A 17,191-nucleotide genomic window follows, 5' to 3' on the forward strand; every position below is an offset into this window, starting at 1 on the left:
CCTAGCAGCACCCACAAAAATTACCAACATTACACACTCCTCCCGGATAAAACAGCCTGGGTCTAGACTGCGGGAAAAGATGGGTTTTCAACTCCTTGCAGAACGCCACCTCCAAAGCCTCCAAACGGAGCCTACACGGCAGTCTGTTCCACTGCTGTGCCGCCAGAAAGCGAAAGGAGCGGCCTCCCATCCTTGCTCTTCTGATGTTAGGAACACTAACCTGCCCCATCCCGCTGGATCTTAGTTGCCGGGTGGGTTTATACAGGGTTAGCAGGTTGTGGAGATAGATGAGCCCCTTGCCCTGTATGATCCGGTGGCTGACACAGAGGGCTTTTAACAGGATTCGTTCCTTAATCGGCAGCCAATGCAGAGTGCCCAGGGCCCTCTTAGAAGGGGCTCTCTTAGGCAACATCAAACCCAGGCGCGCAGCCGCGTTCTGTATACGTTGTAGCCTCTGGATGTACTTGGCATCAGCTCCCAGATAAAGGACATTCCCATAGTCCAGCACCAATGTCACTAAGGCGTGGACCATGGTTTCCCTGGCTGTGGTAGGTAGCAAATCCAAGGTCTCCTGAGTCCCCGCAGGATTCCAAAACATGTGCCTGCAACTCATCTTGTATGGTGCTCGAATGAGAGCTTGGTATCAAGCCATGCCCCTAAATTCCTACTTTGTTCGCTAGGCATGGGTATAGGACCCAGCCGATGTCCACACTGATGGAGCCTTCCCTATGATAATCATCTCAGTTTTATTATCATTCAATTTGAGCAGTTATTGGCCATCCAGGACGCCAATTCCTGCAGACATGTTGTAAAGTTACTTGCTGCCTTCTCATCTGGTTGTGTCAAAGACACAACCAGTTGAGTGTTGTCTGCATAGGACAAGCCTTTCACCTAAATGTTTCCATGATCTCGGCCACCAGTGCAACATAGAGATTGAATAGGGTTGACCTGAGAGTGGAGCTCTTTAGCTCTTTGGAGACTACCCTGGGTGTTGGATCAATTATGAAATGTCCCTCATCTTTCTCCTGACATGGGGTGTCCACAGCCTACCATTGAGGTGTGTGGCTTCAATAGTGCAGGGTGGATTTAGATACCTGGGGATATAATTCACATGTGATGTGGTAGACTTCGTAAATAAAAACTCTCTTCCACATCTAGATCACCTCTGTAGGGATTCTGTCCACTGATAGACTCTTCGGGTGTCTCTGATAGGCAGAGCTGTCCTCTTTAATAGGATGGCCCTCTTGTGCCTACTCTGTCCTATAGAACACCCTCTACAACATACCCCCAGATTTTTTCAAGAAAGTTGACTATGAGTTATGACAACTACTGTGGGATGGGGCAGTTCCAGAATAGCACTTTGCAAACTCCAAAGAGGGGTGTATGAGGGAGGGGTGGTTGTCTCATACATACGCAAATACTATTGTGCTGCGCAGCTGGTGGCAGGCAATGACTTGGTGGTTGCTGGTTGAACTGAACTAGCATATCCTATGGATCGGGAAGCTATGGGTAGCAGAGGTTACCCTCTGCTTCCCCGACCCACACCCAGACTGTGGTGAGGGTGTGGCGCAAGACTAATAGCTTCCTGACAGACAGAACCCTGCTGTGTGACAGTAACCTCCTGTGGGAGGTTTGGAGCCAAGAGGGTTCCTCCAGATATGCACTGCTTGGTATTAAATTTGTGAGTGATGTGTGGAGAGGACAGGCAATGATAACATTTGTGGTTTTGAAGCAAGAATTTGAGATGGTGGAGTCAGAGCACCTTGGACATTTACGGCAGGGGCACGCACCTAGGCAACACATATTAGAAGGAGAACTATTGCCAGAGTCGGCGCAGCTAGAGGACCAACTATTATTAGATTACATGACAGACAAAGCGATCTCTCTGATTTGCAAGAAATTAGTAAACAATTCCCCAGCCCCTCTGAACGCATTGGGGCAAGCTTGGTTAGGAGACATTGAACTCAAAGAGGACAAGGACTGGGTCGAGGCAGTGCATAGCCCCAGGAAAGTGGCAATATGAGCCTGTTAAGTGCCCTGGTTATGCCCATATAGAAACGCTGCACATTTTTCTTACATTGTCCCCTTTCTGCACAATAACATTTTACTGTGACCTTTTGCACATACCTGCATGCATGACAGTGTTGGATTAGTTTCTCTGTAACTGCTTTCCTTACACATCTGGCTTTGTGCAACATTATCATAATGCCTTAAACACTGAGTACAAGGCTTTTACACACACTGTACAAATGTCGTTGACAGGGCTATCTGCATACCCATATTAACACTAATCTGCATATACATCACAAGGATGTTTTTCTTATAAATTAAGAATTATTTCCAGGTGTTAGCAGAGGAAAGACATCCTCTAGCATTGAAAGGTCCCTGCATGCTGAGGCTTCGCCAAGCAGCTACCTAACATCTCCTTGAGGGGTGTGCAGTTCGTGACCAAGACGGGGTCCTACATTTTGTCTCGCCGGATAATTGGGTTGGATCATCCAGTGGGGGGATTCTTGGCTGTACACCTACATACTATGTAGACACACATAAAGTGGGGATTTCATAGTAGGAGTACGTCTGATTATTGCCTTGTTTTCTATGTCTGCATATATACACTGTTTTAGCACCATGGTGGAACTTTACCTTCTACTCTTTTGGTGCCTGTAATCACTTTCATATGCTTCTGTCTACTGATTATCACAGCACCTGTACTCTAAACAGTAATTGCTTTGGTTCAATAAATATATTAAAGAATGTCCTATTGTGTATTCTTTGTATATTTCTCTGGTAACAAGAGTGCAAGAGCGACTGAGCGAAAGAGTTCTAGATCTGTTATCACGATCCCTGAGGGATCAGGATTGTCATGTTCAGTGATTGCCAGAAACCATTTGCTTTCTGTCAGGGTTGGGGGCTTAAGATGGCACTGTGAGCTAGCTGGTCTGTAGGCCAACATATACTACGGGGATTCACAGAATCAGTTTAAGCACCTCTGACCCTGCTCGCAGGCAGGTCGCTCCCCACGCTGCTGCATGGGCTGTGCCTGCATTGTTTTTGCCTAATCATGTATTTTTCCCCAGACTTGTTTTTTTCCCCTGTGCCTGTACTTGATTTCTTGCCCAGACTTGTTTTTATTCCCCTGTGCCTGTACTTGCTTTCTTGCCCAGATTAGTTTTATTCCCCTGTGCCTGTACTTGATTTCTTGCCCAGACTTGTTTTTATTCCTCTGTGCCTGTACTTGTTTTCTTGCCTAAACTTGTTTTTCCTTCCTGTGCCCAGTTCTCTCGCGGCCCGCCCGTTTTTCCCGCAGCTGCGTCCTTGCGGCCCCACCCCCTTGCAATCCTATTCGCTGCCTGCTCCTGCCTCCCAGCTGCTCCTCCCTCCCACATCCCCTCATATGGAGACCCCGCAGCGACGCGCGCAGCCGAAGGCACACCTAAGACAAGCCCGGTCCGCGCCTGGACCACGCTCAGCGCCAGGACCCCTGGACCTCACAAACACCACGACGCCCGACACAGCTACGATGCAGAACCCTTAACGCACTCAACAGCAGACAATCACACACCTGCTTCCTGGCTGCCCCGAAACGCACCCACGGACCTTTCACCTGCCGGAACTGCAGCTGCACAAGCACCTGCCCCACCATGCTGCCGACCAGGAAAGAACCCAACCACCTCAGATGCATCCTTCTCAACACCCGCTCCGCCCACAAACACGCCGTTGAACTCTGGGACCTACTCGACTCAACCTCCCCAGACATCACCTTCCATGACGGACACCTGGCTGAACCTCGCCTCAGCACCCGACATAGCCATAGCCGTCCCAGAAGGCGACAAGATCACCCGCAGGGACTGCATCAACGGAGCAGGAGGAGGAATCGCCATCGTCCACAGGAACACTCTCAGAGTCTCGATCAACACCGACAACACCCTCAGCACCGCCGAACACCTGCACTTCCAGATCCACACCGACCCCAACACCACCCTCAGAGGAACCGTCATCTACAGACCCCCCGACCACAGTTCAGCGACTCCATCGCCGACTTCGTCAGCACACATGCCCTCGCCTCCACTGACTACATCCTCCTCGGGAGGAACTTCCACCTCGAGAACAACAACAACACCAACTCCACCACCCTGATCGACAACCGAGCCAACCTCGGACTCGGACAACTCGTCACAACACCCACCCACTCTGCCGGTCACACGCTTGACCCCATCTTCTCCGCAAGCCCCCGCGCCTCCTTCAACCGCACCACCGAACTCCACTGGACCGACCATCGCTGCATCCACTTCACCTTCAAGAAACCTACCACGCACCACCGCACCCAACAGATACCTCACCGCTGCTGGAACAAAGTCACAGAAGACCAGCTAACCACCACCCTCGCCCAGAGCCCACCCGCCGACTCCACCAACCCGACACCGCCGTCCACAACCTCAGACAGTGGATCAACGACTGCGCCAACACTCGCCCATATCAAGAAACCCTCCAACAGTCACACCAACTAGAAAGTCAGCTGGTTCACTGAAGACCCCCGGGCCTCCAAGCAAACCTGCCGAAAGCTGGAGAAGATCTTGCTCCATGAACTAACACTGGACAGCCACGCAGTCCACAAGAACGCCACCCACAAACACCATCACATCATCGGATCCGCCAAAAGGGCCTCCTTCAAAAACCGCTTAGACAACAACGCGCACAACAGCAAAGAGCTCTTCAACATCGTGAAGGAACTCTCCAACCCCAGCTCCAACACCAACGATGTCCCACCCTCGCAAGACCTGTGCAACTCGCTGGCCACCTTCTTCCACTGCAAGATTGCAGACATCCACATCAACTTCACCGCCACAACCGCCAGACAACCACTGAGACCTTCGCCCCCACGACCACCATCCGCACCAACCGCCTGCTCTCCTGGACCAACATCAGTGACGACGACCCCATCAAGATCATGAACACCATCCACTCCGAATCTCCGTCAGACCCATGCCCACACCACATCTTCAACAAAGCCAGCACATCCATCTCACTTCATCTCCGGAAAGTCATCAACACCTCCTTCGAGACAGCAACATTCCAGGAGAGCTGGAAGCATGCCGAGATCAACACCTTACTCAAGAAACCCAAGGCGGACCACAAGGACCTCAAGAACTTCCGGCCCATCTCCCTGCTCCCATTCCTGGCAAAGGTCATCAAGAAGACCGTCAATGAACAACTGACCCGCTACCTTGAGGAGAACAACATCCTGGACCCTTCCCAGTCCGGGTTCCGCAGCAACCACAGCACAGAGACTGCCCTCATCGCCGCCACCGTTGACATCAAGTCACTGCTGGACAACGGAGAAACGGCGGCCCTCATCCTCCTGGACCTGTCAGCCGCCTTTGACACGGTCTGCCACCACACACTACGAACACGCCTCCACAACACCGAGATGCAAGAGAAGGTCCTCTCCGGCAGAACACAGAGCGTTCGCCTTCCCCCGTTCTGCTCCGAAGCCACCGAGATCATCTGCGGCGTACCCCAGGGCTCATCCCTCAGCCCAACTCTGTTTAACAACTACATGGCACCGCTCGCCCACGTCGCCCATCGGCACAACCTCAACATCATCTCCTACGCCGATAACACCCAGCTGATCCTCTCTCACACCAAGGACCCCCACACCGCCAAAACCAACCTTCACGAATGAATGGAGGCCGTCGCTGAATGGATGAGGAACAGCAGACTGAAGCTGAACTCGGACAAGACGAAGGTCTGCATCCTCGGATCCACCCCTTCGGCCTGGGGCGACTTCTGGTGGCCGACCGCACTGGAAACCGGTCCAACACTCATCGACCACGCACGCAACCTAGGGGTCATCCTCTACTCCACCCTCTCCATGACTAAACAGTTCAACGCCGTCTCCTCCTCCTGCTTCAACACCCTCCACATGCATCGCAGGATCTACAAGTGGATCCCCACTGAAACGAGAAGAGCGGTCACCCAGGCCCTCGTCAGCAGCAGGTTGGACTACAGAAACGCCAATCTCCTGAGACGGCTCCAACGCATCCAGAACGCCTCTGCACGCCTGATCCTCGACATCCCTCGCCTCAGCCACATCACACCCCACCTGAGAAACCTGCACTGGCTCCCGGTCAACAAGAGGATAACCTTCAAGCTCCTCACCCACGCACACAAGGCACTCCACAACACCGGACCAACGTATCTCAACAGACGAATCAGCTTCTACACTCCCACCTGCCAGCTCCGCTCCGCCGACCTCGCCCTCACCAAAGTCCCCCGCTTCCGAAAAGCGACCTCCGGTGGCAGATCGTTCTCCCACCTCGCCGCCAAGACCTGGAACACCCTACCCATTCACCTACGGCAGAACCAAGACCTGATGACCTTTAGAAAACTCCTCAAGACCTGGCTTTTTGAGCAATAGCAGCTTTCCCCACCCCAGTACCTTGAGACCCTCACGGGTGAGTAGTGCGCTTTACAAATTATATGATATGATTGATTGACCAAATATTTATGTTGTCCACAAACACAGATTCTATGGATTAGTGGGAACTGCACGACAAGCCCATTTCTATTTAGTCCAAGTAATGATATGCCACAGATTGTATTACTTTAGAATGTTCTAAAAAGATGGTGGAGGAGTGACAATGCCCCATATGCAAGGGGTTGTGGTCTGGTAAGCACCTTCTTTCACATATTGTGGTACTTCCCAGATATTCAGCATTACTGGAGGGGTGTTGCCTGGGTCACAAGACTCAATGTGACTCGAAGGTTAGATGGCATCTCCTAAATTAACAGGTGAGGCGGCGGGGCCCACATACCAAAAGATATGCCTTGGTTATGAGGGTAGCTAACGCAACATAGCACAGGCCTGGGTGCACGCCCTCGTATCAAAGCCTGGGAAATGGATATGGAGTGGTGTCAGGGGAGGGACATGTGGTATAGCAAACTCTGGGCTGCCCTAGGAAATGGGAGAAGGTTTGGGGTAATTGGCATAATTATAGAGGCCAATAACCATGGGGGACAGTCCAGAGTCATTGTTTTAATGCCACACAAATGTGATATTAATACTTGTAACTTCTGTGGACTTTCCACCTGATACCTATAGTTTTCGATATTGTAATGTGATTTGTTTCTTTACGATGTATATTATGCACATGATCCATCAATTGTATTTGCTGTACTCTGAGCAACTGCCCAATAAATAGATTTCTTAAAAAAAACACTGCAACATTTGTTGCCGCAGTGGACGGCGCTTTGCAACGGTTGACTGATCACCTTTCCGTTGCTTATTGATATATCTGGGTGTTAAACTGGTGCTGACAAGGTGTAGCCTACGCCCAGACAGTGTTAACAAGTTTAAAAATGACAAAATATTAAAGTAATACTATCAACAAATGTGCCGGATTACACTGCATAATTTGCCTTTTATTGCTGCATAATTTACTCAACCCTGCCACTAAATCTGACCCTCCCCGCCACATAATTTCAGCAGTCCTGATGATAGGTCGGACCAGGCTACACAACTTTGCAGTCTAACAGAGTTGTTAGGGATTTTGGTAAACACCCTATATTTGATCCAGGTCTTCCACCTCAACTGAAGTCGGCAGTCGCACATTGGGACGGTGGAATAAAAAATGCCACTGGTGGAACTAAGGATACCACAGAGATCCTCGCACTCAGCCTTGCTGATTTATATTCACCCCATATCACAGGTACTAGAATAGCATATGGTACAAATCTGTCTGTGCACAGAGTGCACCAGATTTCCCATCTGACTGGACCAGAATTAGGGAGGCAAGGTACCGTCCCCAGTTACCCAGACCACCTCGCCCTCGGATAAAAGAGAACTTCATCTGCCTTAAAGGAGCCTAGAGTCAGATCCTGTTGCTGGTCATTGTTGAGCCAGAGACAGTCCCACCTGACTGACATCAGTTCAGAGGACACCTCTGGCCAATTTGAACAGGGCAAACGTCCCTATTACTGACTTTCACACTCTATTTTAATACAATAATTCGTAGCATCTGTATGCAGTTATGCATGCTTCAGAATATTATCTCAACGACCTGCTGCTTGAAGTACAAGGGCTGAATTATTGCAGTGTAGTCTTGAGTGCTGGATGCACTTGCCTGTACCTGTATCACCCTGGAACTTCTGGTCTTGAACCTAGGATGATCCGTCTTTATATCCTCTTTGCCAGACCGTGATACAGACCTGTAGAGTTTCCCATAAACGTTATTGCCAGTTTGCAGGATAAGTATAGTAGTAAAATTAAACCTCCAATATGGAGTCGCAGATTTCAATAGTACAGAAGTTGCTACTGATCAAGTTCATCCAACCAAGGGCAAGTTAAGAAAGCCAAGTTAAGAGGTAACTGGAGAATTGAATTGGGCAGAGGCGCAAGGTCCAATGTCGGGAATACATGGACTGGGAAACCAAAGACAAAGCGGAAATACTTGGCAAACAATTAGGGCACGAGTGAAAGATATCCCAGACAAAACTAATGGGAAGTATTGCAACGCAACCAAACATGATTACAGCACTTTAAATGCAATTATCACAAGAGGTGGAAACCTGATGACCCAAGAAAAAAGGAAAATCCCATGAATTGGAAAACTCCTGTTGGGATCCATAAGGAGGTGGTCATGACTGAATGGAACAAAAGGCCTGGAAGCCTTGCCTTGTTATAGTGCCTATTCTCTCTAAACGAACTGCTGTGACTGCTGGCCTCCAACAGCCATCAGTCCGCAAAGCACACCCTTGAACTCTCATCTGAAGGTGAGGGCTAGCACAATGATGTAACAAACCCTCCAGCGAGACCCTTTTTGTCTCTATGATTCTCACAGAGATCCTTGTCTATTAAGTGACAAAGGTAAGCACAAGACACCACACTCTTTCTTTCGCTATCTGCAAGCTTTCTTAAAGTCACAGACCATGAACTCCCCATAAAACTCCTCAACAGTGTCTAAGGATTTCAATTCCAGGCAGCGAGAGTTGAGGGGCAGGTTTGGTGATCCAGGAAGCTGTTTTATTCTCTTTGGATTATCGGAATGCTTATTTGCTTGGTTTACCTAAATATCTTATCTGTCACCTCTAGATTGTGCAACATGCAGCTGCTTCTTATGTTACTTCATTTATCCCAGCATGTTTCTGCTAAATCCCATTGAAATTCTTCCGCATGCTACCAGTTAATAAATGTATCTTATTTTAAGACACTTCGCATGGTGCTCAAGGCAGTTGCCAGCCTTGCCCTGAGCATCTCCGGTCTCACCATTAGCTTCACATGTCCTCTTACATGCTTCATTCTTGTTTTCATGCACACTTGTGCCCATGTTCCATTGAACTAGTGCAGGCAGGCTTTCTGTTTTGTTTCTCAAACCTATTCCCAGTACAGAGAGGTAAGAAAATATTGTGTGCCTGTGGGAGTGCAGGATGCCGTACATTAGGGCCAGACTTATTGAGACCTCTTTCAATTGCCAATTCTTATCTTTTGCACTGAGGGCAACATCTGTTGGAATTGTTAAATTAGAACATTTCAACCATCTTTCAAAATATTTGAGCAATTGTTACTTCCCCCCAAACTGTTCCAGGACTGGAGTTAAGATAAGATAGATAAGAAAGATAATTTATTGCACAATTAATTAAAATCATTGCAATGAGGCCATATAAAAAACAATATGAAGTGCATATGTTTCATTATTATAAAAGAGCATATGCATTTTTTTTTATTTCAGTTTGTTGTTTTAAATATTTAAAAAGGTTTAAACACCGCTTAAGTAACTATAAACATGAAACCTTAACAAACTTGGCACAGCATTATGAGTTTGAGTTCTGTGTGATAGTCCAAATCCAAAACTGCCTTCACTACCTTAAGGCATTTCATGAAGCGTGCCTCCAACTGCACTGATTCGCCTTTCATGCACTCAACCAGGGCAGCTTGACATGTTCGTATATTTAAAGTACGCCAAATAGGCGAAGCCAGAACATACTCAGTGTGCGTAGTTTCTCGCAGATGCACAGTATGTGGGTTAGGGATTCCTCTACTGCTCCTCCTGCAATTTAATTAATTGACACTTCAGTATTGGTTTTAAGCAGGTGGACATGTAGTGTGGCGAGGACCCACTATTATAAAGTTTAGATGCCCAACTTCCATGACTTAAGTTTTTCAAGGTTTGCGTATCACTGTCGGCCGACATTAGCTTCGCCTGTTTTGTGTCTCGCTGACGCTGATATGGGTATGGGGGCTGACCATATTTCCTTTGCTTCCAATACCTCAACACTATGAGCTAGAAATTCACACCATGTAGACCCTCTGGTGTTTATCATTGTCCAGATGTTTTTCTTTAGTGTGTTGTCCCAGGCTTGTTTAGCTTTTAGATAATAGGCTATGAATCTAGCTTTCAGGATCCAATTCCCTACGTATTTGTGCATGTGAGGTAGTGGTTGGTAGAAAGAAGACTTTACAGAAACAGGCTGACTGAGCTCTGTCCAGCCATGTTGTGATCATATTTTAGAAAGCTATTGCTCCAAGGGCTACTGACGGTAAAAAGTTTGCCACCTTTATGCAGATTAAGGGATTGAGATCAGGTGAAATTATGGCTTTCCTTGCTCTACAGAAAATGCCCTCCAAAGATTGAGGTCTTGAGTTCGTCACTGTTGTAATTTTTCCCTTGTTTCTTCCAAGAGGAGTTCCCATGGTTTAATTGAGAGCAATTCGCCATTATCCTGGGTTACTTTGTTCAATAGAGATTCCACTTCTGAATTGATTTCTACTTGGTGTTTTATCACCTACCTTATTTTGTGTATTGGTTCCAGTTTTTCCTCCTCATCGATCAGTTTGATTCTTGCGGGGCTGTGATATCACAGGTGATGACTGCGTGGTCACTTGCTGCAGTGGGTGTTGACAAGAAGTCCTGAATTGCATGGAAATGGGCAATCGAGATCCAGGTGTAGTCCAGTTTAGGCAATCTAAAATTTGAAAGGTGGGTATAAGCAGCTGGCAAGTCAGCAGCTGATCTAACGTTTAGGATTCGGAGACCCAGATGATTAAAGAAAGCTGACATTTTGAGGCCATGGTTATCTTTTCATTGGTACTGGCAGCTTATATTTGGAATAGGTCAGGCCGAGTCGTCCAGGGCTTCCAGAGGGAAATTTAAATCTGAGGCCAATAGATTGGCATTGAAGTCACCCATTATAAGCCGTAGGTCATCTGGGCACTGGGAATGAAGGTCACTTATTGTTGGTAGCATTCTACTTAAGGTTGCTTCTTGTTTGATATTAGATGGATGAAGATAAATGCAACCTAGGATCAACCTAGAAAATTAGTTATGCTCCTGCATTATTTTGAGGAAAGCTGCACTTTTACAAATTATTTTAAGAATGGAGCTAGAATAGTAAATTATTCTTGCCAGAGTAGCACACATTTTCTGTCTTTCTTATTGGTCCATTTCTTGAATCGCTTCGCTGCGGCGCTCCCGCTGTGCGGGAAAATTCCACGTGTGCGGAAAACGGTCGGCCTCCAGCCGTCTTCTGGACACGCCCACTGTGACGCCAGACAGCCTGGGGCCGTCCGGAACACTGAAGAGGTTAAATAAACATATTTAACTTTTGACACATAGGCACACAATACACATCTGCAAAAGATCCTCTGTGCATCAGATTTTATGGGACTTTTTGCAGCTTTGATTGTTGCTTGCACAGGAGCCGTACTCCCATAATAAAGTGAGGCATTAATATCCCACTATACAAAAGTTTGAGCTGAGAGTTGCACTTTCTCAGACAAAGGTACAATTGTTTGCTGCATGACAATGGCCCACGCCTAAAATGTAGCTTTTCATTGTTGTTATGTAATGCACATTTGTAGAGCGTGGCGAATCACCCATGAGGGTATTCAGGTGCTCAGTAGGGCAGGCCTGAGGGGAGAGGAGTAGATTACACCTGATTTGTCTGGAAGACCCATGTTTTGAGGTTCCTTCAGAAGTCCATGAGAGGGGGGGTTCTGAGTTGTTTCGGGAGGTCATTCCAGGTCTTGGCTGCGAGGTATGAGAATGAGCGACCTTCACTTCTAGTCTTCCTGAAGCGAGGGAGGTGTGCAGTGGGATCCACTTGATAATCTTGCGTAGCATCCGCAGAATGAGGGAGCAGGATGAGGAGATGGCATTGATCTGTCTTCTCACGGAAAGGTTGGTGTCCAGGATGATCCCTAGGTTCTTTGCATGGTCCGCAGGGATGGGTGCTGGGCCAGGTTTAGAGGGCCACCAAGAGGCATTCCAGGGGGAGTGGCTGTTGCCGAAGATTAGGACTGTGGTTTCATCTGTGTTGAGCTGTAGTCCATGGTTTTTTCATACAAGCAGCAACATTGCTCATGCAGTTGGCAACGTTTACTTTGGCAGTACTGGAGAGGTTGTGCTATGTGTCTTCGGTTTAGAATACTATGTTGAGGCTGTGGGCTCTGACTAGGTTTACAAGGGGCATCATGTAGACATTTAAGAGTGTTGGGCTGAGGGACGATCCTTGAAGGACTTCACCGATTAGTTTCTTGGGTCTGAGGTGTAGGGGGAAGTCTAACTCATTTAGTTCTGTCCATTAGGAAGGAGGATATCCACATGAGGGCAATCCGTAGTTATCCAACTGCTGAAGCTTTCTGATGAGTGAATTGTGGGAGGCCATATTGAAGGCTCCGAACAGATTGAGGGGGATGAGTGCGGCCATTCTTGATCGAGGATGCTTCTGTCGTCATTGGTGGGCGCAGTGAGGGCTGTTTCTGTGCTGTTGTTGGTGCAAAAGGCTGATTGAGAGCTGTCTAGGAGTTAATGGAGTTCTAGATGGTCTGCAAATTGGGTATTGATGACTTTCTCCATGACTTTAGATGGAAAATGCAGAACAAGATGGATCTGTAGCTGCTGGGGGTGTTGGGGTTTGCTGATGGTTACTTCAATCAGGCGTTGACTTCTGCGTTTTTCCAGCAATACGGGAAAGTGGTGGTGGCTATGGAGGTGTTGATGATAGCATTGTGATGCACTATGATGTACTTTTTAAGATCTCTGTGTAGATAAAGTTATGATGATGATGTATAGTGGCAAGTGTGTGGGAGATAAAGGTTCTTCCAAGGTTGTATATGAATTGGGGCATGTGTCTCCCAAGTGGATGATATTCAACAGGCATGTGGTTTCTTCGTTCAAGAGGGGCTTCCAGTTGCTTAATTGCTTTTTTGTGATGAAGGAGGTGTCTGTTTGGTCAGGGGAGTTGTTATCCGTATGCTGTGAGTCGAATGTGTTGTAGAGCTTGGCAATCTTCTCTTTGAAGAAGTTTGAGAGGTTATTGAAGAGTGCTTGGGATGAGATGATGTTGGCAGCTGCAGGATTGAAGAACTCCTTGACGATGGTGAAGAGTTCTTTGCTGTTGTTCAAGTTGGCTTCGAGTCTGAGAGTTAGGGCCTCTTTTTGTGTTTCACAGTTGGTGGTAGAGGTTAGGGCGGCTTTGCATTTGGTTCTTGTGGTGGTGCTTTTGTGGAGTCTCCAATTTCTCTCAAATTGTTTGCAGTGGTGTTTGGACTCCCTGAGGTTCTTTGTATACCAGCTGGGTCATTTGTTGTTTTTGTAGATCTTATTTATGGTGGGAGCAGTGCGGTTGGTGCAGTTGGTGTGCCGTTTATTGAAGAACTTGGTGTCGACATCGAGTTTCCAGGTGTGGTTGTGTCGGCATTTCTGTAGGGTCTTGGTCCAGTTTTCTTCTGATATTTTGCAATAGTGTCTTGACAGTGCTTTGAGTTTTTCTGGTGGTGTGACTGGGTATCTTGAAATGTATGATGTAATGGTCAGACCATGTGAGTGGGGTCATGTGGGTGGTAGTTATCCGGTTGTTGGAGGAGAAAATAGGGTTGAAGGTGTGACCTGCTGTGTTGGTTGGTCCTTGGACAAGGTAGGTGAGTCCAAGGTTACTGAGGCTATCGAAGAGAGCTGAGGAGTAGGGGTCTGTGGTGCCTCCAGGTGGAAATTGAAGTCCCCGAAGAGAATGTAGTTGGTTGATCTGATGGCGAGGGGAGCAATGAAGTCTGCAATGTGGTTGCAGAATTCCGCTTGGGGGCCCAGGAAACTTTAGGCAAGGGTTCCCTCAAGGGTGGCGTTGTAGTCCATTCATATTTTAAAGTGAAGGTGTTCCATGAGGTTGGTGTCTGGGGACGTGATGCAGTCAACCGTATTTTGTAGAAGAACACAAGTCCTTCGCGTGATTTGTGGTTTGTTCCTGGTGTATGATTTTGTACATGGGCGGGATGGATGCAGCAATGTCCAGGATGGAGGCTGGGTCGAGTCTTGTTTTGGTCATGATGAGAAGGTCTGGTGTGTTGCTTTTGAGCAGGTCCCAGATTTCAATGGAATGTTTCCCGAGGGATCGGACGCTGAGTAGCAAAGCAGACAGTTGGTGTGGGGTGGTGGTGGTGGCATGCATCGCTTGATTGAATGTAGTGGTGTCAGCGTCTGAGGTGTCGCCGGTGAAATGGCAATGATTGCAGGATGAGGGTCCTATTGTGGTGCTGGGGGATGCAAGGCAGCAACGTGTTTGCAGGAGTGTTTTGTGGAGGCCTCAGAAGAGTAATGACGGTGTTCGTTAACTCCAGTTGAGGCTATGACTGTGGTTGTGATGTTGCGTTGGATGGTCATGGGGTCCGGGTTCCTGGTGCTGGGCGCAGACCCGGTGGGGGAAGTTGTAGATGAGTACCTGCAGCCTGCATTAAGTAGGTCCTGGGGTGGGCAGGTCTTCTGATGATGGGAAAAACGGTGAGCAGGAAAATCAGGTCAGCAACAGTGTCCCCTGGTCAATAGGGCGCAACTGGATCAGGCTGGAACAAGCAGGAACTGAGACGACTGGCAAGTGGCATGCTAGGTGCCCAGGTGTGGCTTTAGATTCTCAATATTTTGTAGATTCACGATATTTTTGTGGAGGGGTGGAATTTGCTGTTATTTATATAATGTATTTATTACATGTATCTATCCACAAACCTACATGTCACACACATGCTCATTGCCTTCATTGTTCTATTCCTATGCTCTGGAATAATATTGGCGTTGTGTGGAGAGAAGTTGGTGGAAAAACCTGCTGGCAACATATTCTATACTTAATAAAGAACATGTCTTGTTTAAATGTCATCTTATAGGATCTGAAAGATGAAAAGAAAAAAGCGCGAATGGCAGCAGCACGAGCGGTGCTCGAGAAATGTACAATGATGCTGCTCACAGCTTCAAAGGTAAAATGCAGTCCTTAATTTGTGCAGGTGGTTGCATGTGATTTGCACCCGTACTAATTTTTTGGGATCAACCTTTGACCTAGAGTAGCAGAGAAGAGAGAAAGACAAGAAAACAGTGACAAAGAGAGAAAGAAGGGATGAACATGAACCTGCAAAGTGTGAGATACAAAGACAGAAAGCATGGTGGCAGAAAGAAACATGATAGGCATTGGTATTTGACAACACTGGCATTCAGCTAGGCCTTCAATGGGTTCCTAAGAAAAATGTGGTGGAGATGTATTTTTTTTTACAAATGAAACACGGATTATAAACTTGTAAATAATTGTTGTGTTATAATTGATTTTGAAATGCCTTCCATCAGAAGCACTGCACACAGTAATACGTTGGTATGTAAGGACTGGCACAGAATATGATGGGTATATAGAAAAATAATGGATGTTACTTAGATGTAATAGTGGGAACACAAACATTTAAAGATCGCATTACAAAGAAAACATAGAACTGCATTGAAAGCAAAGACAGCTTAATTACATATTTTTACATGTAATTAAGTAAAATACATAATTACAGCTTGCACAATGAATAGTCACAGTGTTCAAATCAGTGTCCCAGGGTAATGGTAGTAAGCTTTGTCATTTGAGGATGGATGGAGTGTTAATATGGTCACAAATCAGAGTTTTCAAGTGCAGTGAAATCTATTATTTTGTGTTTGAAAGTAGGGAACGGGTAAAAAAAAAGACTGAAGTGCTTTTGTTGCTATACTAACTATGAACAGCCTGGTCTCTAAAAATCCGATGTTCTTGTAGTGGCCAACATATTGATGGAGGGGAAGTGAAAAATGTTATGCTACCTCTGGGCAGCGAAGAATGGAAATCTAGCAAGATATTGTTAAAACTGTATGTTTTTAATATTAGATTCAGACTATGGGTGTTTAAGAGGATGTCCAGCAGTCATTGATGCTAATAATTCGGATCTGATTTGTATTTGGGAATTTTGGAACATGTCACTAATTGTGATATTTGTTTTATTCTCTAAAGACATGTCTTCGACACCCCGATTGTGAGTCGGCACGTATAAATAAGGAAGGAGTGTTTCATCGAATGCGACGGGCTCTGGAGCAAGTAATCGAGATTGTAACTGATGTGCGAGTGAACGGAGAGATAGAAATAGCACCCATCAGTATCTATACCGGCATCAAGGAATTCAAGGTGAGAATAACAGCTTTACAATGACTTCTGCTCTGACCCTCTTGTTATCAAGCATGCTACAGTTTGAAGACTAGTCAACTGTCCCAACTCCGAACTCTCTCATTCACACATCAGTACTCGCCCCATTAATACACTGTCATACAATCTAAATTATATATTACACCGCTATTTCTTAGACATGCTTTTGGTGGTTGTACCAAAAAAATAGTGGTAGAAGCCTGTATCTGTATATGGTTTTCCACAAGGAGACCATGCCTTAAGATTTACGTTGACTGTTGACGCACACATGTTTTGCTAGTCTTGGTACTTTCATTTATAATGTGTTTGTTAAAGATTGCAGCTGCTATAAGTCCTTGTGTAGCCCTGAGTTTCTCCTAGCCCTAATATCAATGTGACTTGACTCGCCTCCTTTGACAAAATAGGGCAAGGAAACCTCCCTAGATAGGCTGTACCGCTCTCTTATTCATGTGAGGCAGATCTTGTACTTCCTCCCTCTCTTGTCACTCTCAGAAAAAGAGCATCGTCTCTGAAGGGAGACGAGTGCCCTCCCTGGAGATACTTGTTCCAATATTTCAAATTGAAGCTGGTCTACTGTGCTTTGGGACTTTACATACTGTACAGGCCCAGCAGGAAGAAGAAACGTGAGAACAGGAAGAAAGCCCTCATATGGAATTCACATATGGAAACGGTTGGCTTAATGAAGATCCTTACAATGAAGGTGGTAAGAGAATTAAACACTCGGAAT

General features: G+C 46.7%; 1 protein-coding gene across 1 annotated transcript in view; it reads left to right on the top strand.

Annotated features, from left to right (window-relative positions):
* The window catches only part of CTNNAL1 (catenin alpha like 1), a 974,420-nt gene that overhangs the window by 453,879 nt on the left and 503,350 nt on the right, over window positions 1-17,191 (top strand). The window contains exons 5-6 of the mRNA XM_086965342.1: window positions 15,149-15,238; window positions 16,276-16,446. Of these exons, the coding sequence (XP_086821468.1) occupies window positions 15,149-15,238; window positions 16,276-16,446 (261 nt within the window). The remainder of the gene's footprint in view (window positions 1-15,148; window positions 15,239-16,275; window positions 16,447-17,191) is intronic.

This window comes from Lissotriton vulgaris, chromosome 4_1, assembly GCF_964263255.1.
Source record: "Lissotriton vulgaris chromosome 4_1, aLisVul1.2, whole genome shotgun sequence".
Taxonomy (NCBI): domain Eukaryota; kingdom Metazoa; phylum Chordata; class Amphibia; order Caudata; family Salamandridae; genus Lissotriton; species Lissotriton vulgaris.